We start from the raw sequence: 8,832 nt of genomic DNA on the forward strand, positions 1-8,832 counted from the left end.
CTTTAAATCTTCTAGCTCTTTGTTCTTTAAATCTTCTAGCTCTTTGTTAAACATCTCTTGTATCTTCTTGATCTGTGCCTCCATTCTTTTTCCGAGATCTTGGATCATCTTTACTATCATTTTCTTTTTCAGGTAGGTTGCCGATCTACAGTTATTTACTTGTTCTTGTGGGTTTTTATCTTGTTCTCTGCCATCTCATTTTTTATATTTTGTTTATGGTTTCCTTTGTTCATCTGGAACATTTCTCTGCCATCTCATTTTTTATAACTTTCTGTGTTTGTGGTCTCCTTTCCACTGGCTGCAGGATCGTAGCTCCGTTTTGCTTCTGGTGCCTGCTCCCTTTGCTTCTGCGGGGTGAGTTTGGTCCTGGGGCTTATACAGGCTTCCTGCTGTGAGGGACTGATGCCTGCACACTAGGGGGGGCGGGGAGCCGGGTCTTGTCCCTCTGGGGGGCAGAGCCATGTCAAGGGGTGTGTTTATTGGTGGCTGTTGGCTGAGGACTTTAGGCAGCCTCTCTGCTGATGGGTAGCACTGTATTCCCCCTCTGCTGGTTTGTTTGGCCTGAGGCGTCCCAGCACTGGAGCCTGAAGGCTGTTGAGAGGGGCCAGGTCCTTATGCCAAAATTGCGACCTCTAGGAGAGCTCATTCTGACAGTATTCTCTGGAGTCTCTGCCACCAGTATCCTTGGTCCCCCCCGCCCCCGCAGTGAGCCACAGCCGATTCCTGCCTCCCCAGGAGACCCTCCAAGACTTGTAGGTAGGTACAGCCCAGGCTTATATGGAGTTCCTGCTTTCTGCTGGGTCGCAGTGTACGTGAAACATTGTGTGTGCCCTCCAAGGGTGGAGTCTGTTTTCCCCAGTCCTGTGGAGCTACTGCACTCAAGCCCCACTGGCCTTCAAAGCCAAATGCACTGGGGCTTCTTCCTCCTGATGTCAGACCCTCAAGCTGGGGAGCCTGATGTAGGGCTTGGGACTCACGTTTTTTTGGAGAAACTCTGCAATATAATTATTTTCCAGTTTGTGGGTCACCCACCTGGCGGGTATGGGATTTGATTATGTCGCAAAACCACCCCTGTTACTGTTCAGTTGTCATTTCTTCATTGGGTTTGTAAAATATCTTTTTTGGTAGGTTCCAGTGTTTTTTTGTTGATGGCTGTTCAGCAGTTGTGATTTTGGTGTTTTCATGAGATGAGGTGAGCTTAAAGTTTTCTCCGGAGTTATGCCTAGGAGTGGGATTGTAAGATCATATGGTAACTCTATTTTTAGCTTTTTATGGAACCTTTGTACTGTTTTACATAGTGGCTGCACCAATTTACATTCCCACCAACAGTGTAGCAGGGTTCCTTTTTCTCCATACCCTCTCCAGCATTTATTATTTGTAGACTTTTTTTTGAGAAAATATTCATATTTATTTTACTTAGTATAACTGGAGAATACCGGCCATTATCATTTGCATTTCTTCATATTGTTCATCTTCAAATACATTTGATATTTTAAGAACTTTGCTAAGTCATGGCCTAAGAGTTTTATAGATTATAAAGTACAATTGACATACAATGAACTGTACATACTTAAAGCATAGTGTGATAAGATTTGACATATGTAAACACCCATAAAACCATCGCCACAATTAGAGAATGAATGTGTCTACACTTTCCCCAAAATCTGTAGACTTTTTTTAATATAAATTTATTTATGTATTTATTTTTGGCTGTGTTGGGTCTTCGTTTCTGTGCGAGGGCTTTCTCTAGTTGCGGCAAGCGGGGGCCACTCTTCATCGCGGTGCGCGGGCCTCTCACTATTGCGGCCTCTCTTGTTGCGGAGCACAGGCTCCAGACACACAGGCTCAGTAGTTATGGCTCACGGGCCCAGTTGCTCCGTGGCATGTGGGATCTTCCCAGACCAGGGCTCGAACCTGTGTCCCCTGCATTGGCAGGCAGATTCTCAACCACTGCACCACCAGGGAAGCCCTGTAGACTTTTTGATGATGGCTATTCTGACTGGTGTGAGAACTCCTTTGTAGAGTTGATGTGCATTTCTCTAATAATTAGCAATCCTGATCATCTTTTCATGTGTCTGTTGGCCATCTGTATGTCTTCTTTGGAGAATTGTCTATTTAGGTATCCTGCCCATTGGGTAGGGATATTGGGTTGTCTTTTTTGATAATGTGTTGTATGAGGTGTTTGTATATTTTGGATATTAACCTTTCGTCACATTGTTTGTAAATATTTTCTCCCAGTCCATAAGTTGTCTTTTCATTTTGTTTGCAGTTTTCATTGCTGTGCAAAAGGTTTTAAGTTTAATTAGGTCCTATTTGGTTATGTTTATTTCCATTACTCTAGGAGACAAATCCAAAAACGTATTGCTGTGATTTATGTCACAGTGTTTTCCCTAGGAGTATTCTCCCTAGTGTTCTCCTCTAGGAGGTTTATAGGATTTGTTCTTACCTTTCAGTCTTTAATCCATTTTATTTTTGTATATGGTGTTAGAAAATGTTCTAATTTTCCTGTCTTACGTGTAGCAGTACAGTTTTCCCAGCACCATTTATTGAAGAGCCTGTCTTTGCTCCATTGTATGTTCTTGCCTCCTTTATCATAGTATACCTACATTTTAACAGTGAGATTTATACTGTGATATTTTTTCTTATTACTAATGAGTGCCCTTTTCAGCTTAAGGAAGTCCCTTTAACATTTCTTATAAGGCTGGTTTATTGGTGGCCTTCCCCTTAGCTTTTGCTTCTCTAGAAAACTCTTCACCTCTCCAATTCTGAATGATTTTGTTGGGTAGTATAATATATTCTTGGTTATAGGCTTTTATCTTTCAGGAGAATAAACGGTTTCACTCCCTCTGGCCTGCTACGTTTCTGCTGAAAAATCTGATATTTTTATGGGATTCTCTTGTGTGTAACATGCTGTTTTTTCTCATTAGATTCTCTCCATGACTTTAAGCTTTTTATATTTTAATTATACTGGGTCTTGGTGTGGGTTTGTTTAGGTTCCTCTTTTTTGGAACTCTCTTGGCTTCCTGGATCTGTGTTTTTCTCCCCAGGTTAGGGAAGGTTTCAGCTGTTCCTTATTAAAATAAGTTTTCTGCTGCTTTGTCTGTTCTCCTGCTAGGATCCCTATACTGTGAATGTTAGTGTGCTTGGTAGTGTCCCATAAATCTCTTAAGTTATCTTAATGAAAAAACAAATTCTTTTTTCTTTTAGTTCTCTGGGTGAGTTCCACTGCCTTGTCTTTGAGTTTGCCAGTACTTTCCACTGCTTCACCTGCCCTTGAACCCCTCTAGTGTATTTTTCACTATAGTTACTGTGTTCTTCAGCTCTGTGACTTCTCTTTGGTACTTTTTTATATTTTCTCTCTCTTTGAAGTTCACCATGTTCACTCATTCTTCTGAGTTTGGTGAGCATCTTTATAACCATTACTTTTAACTCTTTATCAGGTAAATTACCTATCTTTGTTTCGTTAAGTTTTTTTCCTGAGGTTTTTCTGTTCTTTCATCTCCTTTTCCATTATAGGTCACTACAAGATATTCAATATAGTTCCTTGTGCTATACAGTAGGTCCCTTTTTATCTATTTTACTTGATATGCATTTATTTTGCTGAGAGTGAACTGGTAATAGAAAGACATCTCATAGCATTAGGAATTGTAATTAGCTATTCCTTGACTATCATATCCTGGAACTTGAGGTTGGCTTAGCATGGTTGCATTGTTTGGAAAGATTTGGTGGACTTGTAGACCCAGGGCCAGTTTCATGGGTGTGTGACCTGTGCAAGCACACAGGTCCCACACTGAAAAGGGTCTTGTGTTTGGTTTAGTGGTGTGCTGTCACCATCTTGACCTTCTTAATTTTTTTTTGGGGGGGGGGGGGGCTTGAATTTTGGCCTGAGTTTTTATTTAGCTTAAGTTTTTTTTGACAATCGCCTTATCTTTTTACATTTTAATTTTATTGGAGTATAGTTGATTTACAATGTTATGTTTCAGGTGTACAGCAAAGTGATTCAGTTATATATATATATGTGTGTATGTGTGTGTGTGTGTATATATATATATATATATACACATATACATTCTTTTTTAGATTCTTCTCTCATAGAGGTTATCAGAGAATATTGAGTAGAGTTCCCTGTGCTATACAGTAGGTCCTTGTTGGTTATCTTACCTTTTTATCTATTTTATATATAGAAGAACATATTCATCTGTTTCTTCATTTTACTTGGCTCTCCGTTGGTTTCTATGCATTAGAATATGCAACAGCTGCTTCTGGTCTTGAAGGAGTGGCCTCAGGTAGGAGATAAAACTTATTATCCAACCCTGCCCTAACTCTTGTCTCTCAGACCTTTGTGATTGTCTATATAGCTTATTTTATTTGTAATAGCTCCCAGAGTTTCAGGGTGCGCCAAGACCTGTTAGTGCTCCAATGGAGAGGATCAGTCAGCACCTAGATTCAGGCTGACTGGAAGGCAGACCCTCAGGCAGCAGCTTAGCAAGTAGATGCAGTCCTGAGGGTCTGCAAGCATAAGGCCTGTTGGCCACTGGAGCCAGGCAAGCGAGAGAGAGATGTAAGGTGCTGCTGGATTTAGCAAGGCAGGAGGAACGCAAGAAGATGTCTCTGCTAGATGGAACGTAAAGGTAGCAACCTGCTGGAAAAGAAGAGATTACAGATGGTTTCTGCTGGCTTTTAGCAAGGTGGAGGGAGAGTTTGAAAACTGCTTCCACTGGCACACCCCTGCCCCACTCTGATGCTTTAAGGTTATTGAATGAGCCTATTCACATAAAGTGTGGGTACTTTTCAAACGGATGCTTCTGCACTGTGTCTTGGGGTGTTTCTGAGTTTGCGACAGCCCAGCAGATCTTGTGGGTGTGAGCCCTGTTGGTTTTCAAAGAGATATTTTGGGGTTTGTCTCTCAGGCGTGGGTCTTAAAAGCTGGAGTGCCTGATGTGGGATTGGAACCCTTTGCTCCTCAGGGAGAAACTCCAGGTTTCCAGTTCCCTCCACGTGGGTGGGGGCAGTGACTGGGGCTGCATGTATTGCTAGGTTTTTGGACAAGATTGTGTCTCAGCCTCTTCTACCCACTTTGGTGTGATTTCCTTCTCACTTGCCCGATATGCAAGAGTCCTAGTTTTTCGCTTTCTGGCAGAGAATATTGTTCCATATGTAGTTGTAGATTTGGTGTGTCCATGGGAGGAGGAGTTTTGTCTAGTTCTCTAGAAGATTCTCCAGGAGTTCATTTCAGTCTGACATTTGTGTAACTCTGACCTGTGGCTGGTACCACCCCTCATCCATCGGGTGTCTATCCATCCCCCGAATTTCTGTGGTCTCATAGCCACGGCGGATGCATTTCTGTACCTGTTGGTATCCTGCTGCCCTGACCACTCATCTCCTCTCATGGCAGTTTTCCCTCATAATATTCTGTTAGGGCACAAAGCTCACAGGAGGAATGCGTGTGGTAGATAGTAGCACCATGCGGTGGGGGGGGGGGGGGGGGGTTCTATCCTGACTTAAGTACTGGACCACCCCATGCTCCAGGTCCTTTCCCACAGGTTCCAGCCACCACAAAGTTGCGTAGCCTTTTTTTCCCTCCAGACTTTCCTATTTCTCTCTTTTCCTGGGTCACCCCTGCCCTAGGACTTCCCCCTTCTCCCCCTGCCTCCAAACTCTAAATATTCCTCTTCTTAACATTCTCACCTCACTTTCATGCTTTACGTTTACATGTTCAAAAACTCATTAATGCACTTCTTGAGGTCCCCTCTTCTTACCACAAGAAACCAGTGCAGACACTGTAACGCTTTTATCTCTACTCACGAGAAGTGGATTAGCAATTTAGTTTCCCACAGGGATAAGATAGAAAGTATTCCCATCTTCCTTGAAAGTCCCTCGTAAAAGGCATAAGAAAGTGTCTTCTCCAGATTTTGTTGTTCAGTTTAGCTGAGTGTGCTCTTTTTTCCCTTGGGCTCAGCTTATCTGTTTGCTTTCTCTGGCTTTTTTCATCTAAACATGGTACTGAAATACATTCTTTTTTACAGTTTCAATTCTAATGGGGGTAGAATAGAAAAAAACAGGCCATTGAAATCACTTCAAATGCTTTTTGAAATTGAGGTATAAAAAAAATTCTAATTAACCAAGTCCTTCAGCCCAGGGTGAAGAGCCAGCTCGATTCCCTCTATGCAGTTGTGAGCTCGATGGGCCAGAGCTACAATGTTTGGAACGTCATTTCAATCAGCTTCACCTAGGCCAGGGTTTCTCATCCTTGGCACTATGGACATTTGGGGCCTGATCATTCTTTGGTGGGGAGAGGGCTGGTCTGTGCATTGTAGGATGTTAGGCAGCAGCCCTGGCCTCCAACCACTAGAGGGCAGTAGCACGCCCCTGCCATTGTGAACACCAAAACTTGTGTTGATAACCAGTGATAACCGATGACTCTAGCGGGTATGTGGTTGTGCAAACCTAGTCTGCGAATGGGGGTTGACTCCAGTTTAATACAGAAAAATTCTGTTAGCATTGTCATACATGCCTTGGAGCACCTATTGGTACATAGCACCACTGCAGGTCTAAAGTCTTCCTGGCCACTAGACTCTAAAGCCATGCTACTCAACCTGTCACGTGCACACCAGTCTTCAGTGGCTCTTACTCATCATATAGATTCTAATCCAGTAGGCTTGAGTAGCAAGGGTCTAAAGGGTAATTCAGTCCTTTGTGGTATTAAGCCTTTCTATGCACCCAGTGTCATTCTAGGACTCTAGTGGGTCCACCAGAGCCCTCGGGGAGCCAATTTTGACCTAGGCTTCTCTTTTCTTTGCCCTAGGCTGTTGCTGAGAATCCCACTCTACTCCTTCAGTATGGTGCTAGTGGATAAGCACGGCATGGACAGGGAGCGCTATGTCTCCCTGGTGACGCCTGTGGCCCTCTTCACCTTGATCGACACTTTCCCCTTGAGAAAAGAGGAGATGGTCCTGCAAGCTGAAATGGGCCAGACCTGCAACACCTGATGTGACGGGTCCTCTCTCGGCAGTTCCCCTTCTCTTTCTATATCCGTGCTATGCACACAGGAAGGCCTGGAACATATCCTTGATGTACAGATTTTTATTTGTAATTTTTAAAGTCTATTTTATTATAAACTTTCTTTGCACTTAAAATATTAACACTGCTTTTTGTACTTTGAAGTATTCCAAACAATATGAATGATACTCTCTTAACTCCATCATGGCTGGTTAATTTGGCAGAGAAAATAGAACCTACAACCATACACATGCTTTCAATGCCTTTTCTACAGTGTGACACATCTCTATCTTTTTTATATAAAACTTATTAATAAAATATTTGGGAGCAAATTTACTAAAACTCATTTTCTTTTTCAAGCACTAGCCATACTTGCTCACTGTGGTCACAGGTTTTAGGACTGTGATTCTTGGCGTTTGTTTTAGGAATGGAAAAATGAGTCTTGTCTGGAGGAGCTCAGTTGAGCTGGGAGAGCTGAACATGGAAGGGTCAGAGAAGCCAATTAAAGCAACAAGCCGAAAATGAAAGAGGTAAGAATTTAATCACTTACTGTGATGGCGTAACCAAGAAGCTAAAACTGGAAGTTCCGTTGTATGTTTCTCCATCTTCTGTTTTCTCCAGTGGACCAGTGCACCAGTTGAAGGTCACGTGGCTCACCAAAGACACGGGGTTGTTACACTGTTGAGGGACACCCAGCTGTGGCAGTTTGATGCACCCTGGGGTCATGGAAGGGCGAGGGTCTAGGAGTGGAAAAGTACTGGATACTGAATCAGTGGGGAAAAGTGTCTTCAGATTCCCCTCTTCCTCCTATAAGGTCCCAGCACAGGAGCGTGAAGACCTCTGCCCAAGGCCTCAGAGACCTAAGAATAAACATCACGTGGGCTAGGAATGCAAATATGTGAAAGGACATGAACAGTCCTTGGCTACAGTTGCAGCCAGTGACTGTGATTCATGGACTGTATACCAGTCTGTGCTGGGAGAGCAGCTTTTCCTTATGAGACCTTCCAGGCGAAGCCTTTGTAACTGCCTAAGGTTGGGCCTGAAAAATCATAGTTTTATAACCAGGAGTTGGACTCTTTCAGCTTTGCCAGCCAAACATTGAGGGGAAATTTCCATCTATTCCTGAACAAATAACAAAATCAATGATGGAAAGGCCAAATTCCAACAGGAAGGTTTAAAACGAGAAGCAGATTTGATACTTCTGAACATTAGGCAGTGACTGCTATCCTGTGAATAGGGTTATATTTCATTTACAAATATGTTTTTTCCCCCCACGAAGCACACTGTAGGTGCTTTGACCTCTGTCTCCCTCAGATGTATCAGATAAAAGGTCACTGACATGGTTGGGAGAGGAATGTTAACCAATGACTAGTTTGTTTCAAAAGATCGTTTGTCACACAATTAAGTAAACATATCAGCCCACATTAAAGCCTCCTGTCTGTGAAAAGCCAGCTTGTGCCCTTTGGCCCATAACCTGAAAGCTTCAAGCCTTGAGGATGAGCTTATGTTTAAGGACCTGCCCTGATTTCTTCAAACAAGTCTTCCTGATGAGCTTAGAATATTACACTTTGCCTAATGAGATACAGACTATTTGAAGAATAAGTGTACTGTGGTATTTAAAAATATTACATATCCAGAGTCACGTCAGCATCATGGTAACATGAGCCTTTCCTTTTTTTCCTCCCCTCTAACGTGTAATTGGACATCTGTAAACAAAAGCGCCCCTGCACAGCACACCAGGACACCCGAGAACTCCATCTATCTGTGCATACGAAAGTGGGTGGATAGGACCTCAGAAGAGGCTACAGAGCTAAGGGAACTGCAGAAGCAGTA

The 8,832-nt window shown here is 42.9% G+C and overlaps 1 protein-coding gene across 3 annotated transcripts in view; it reads left to right on the forward strand.

Moving 5' to 3' along the window:
* Positions 1-7,915, forward strand: part of SRPX (sushi repeat containing protein X-linked) — a 98,962-nt gene extending 91,047 nt beyond the window's left edge. For all 3 annotated transcript variants that reach the window (XM_060002908.1, XM_060002910.1, XM_060002909.1), the window contains one exon: positions 6,806-7,915. In XM_060002908.1, the coding sequence (XP_059858891.1) occupies positions 6,806-6,989 (184 nt within the window). In that variant the 3' untranslated portion in view covers positions 6,990-7,915. The remainder of the gene's footprint in view (positions 1-6,805) is intronic.
* The last annotated feature ends 917 nt before the right edge of the window (positions 7,916-8,832 follow it).

This window comes from Delphinus delphis, chromosome X, assembly GCF_949987515.2.
Source record: "Delphinus delphis chromosome X, mDelDel1.2, whole genome shotgun sequence".
NCBI lineage: Eukaryota > Metazoa > Chordata > Mammalia > Artiodactyla > Delphinidae > Delphinus > Delphinus delphis.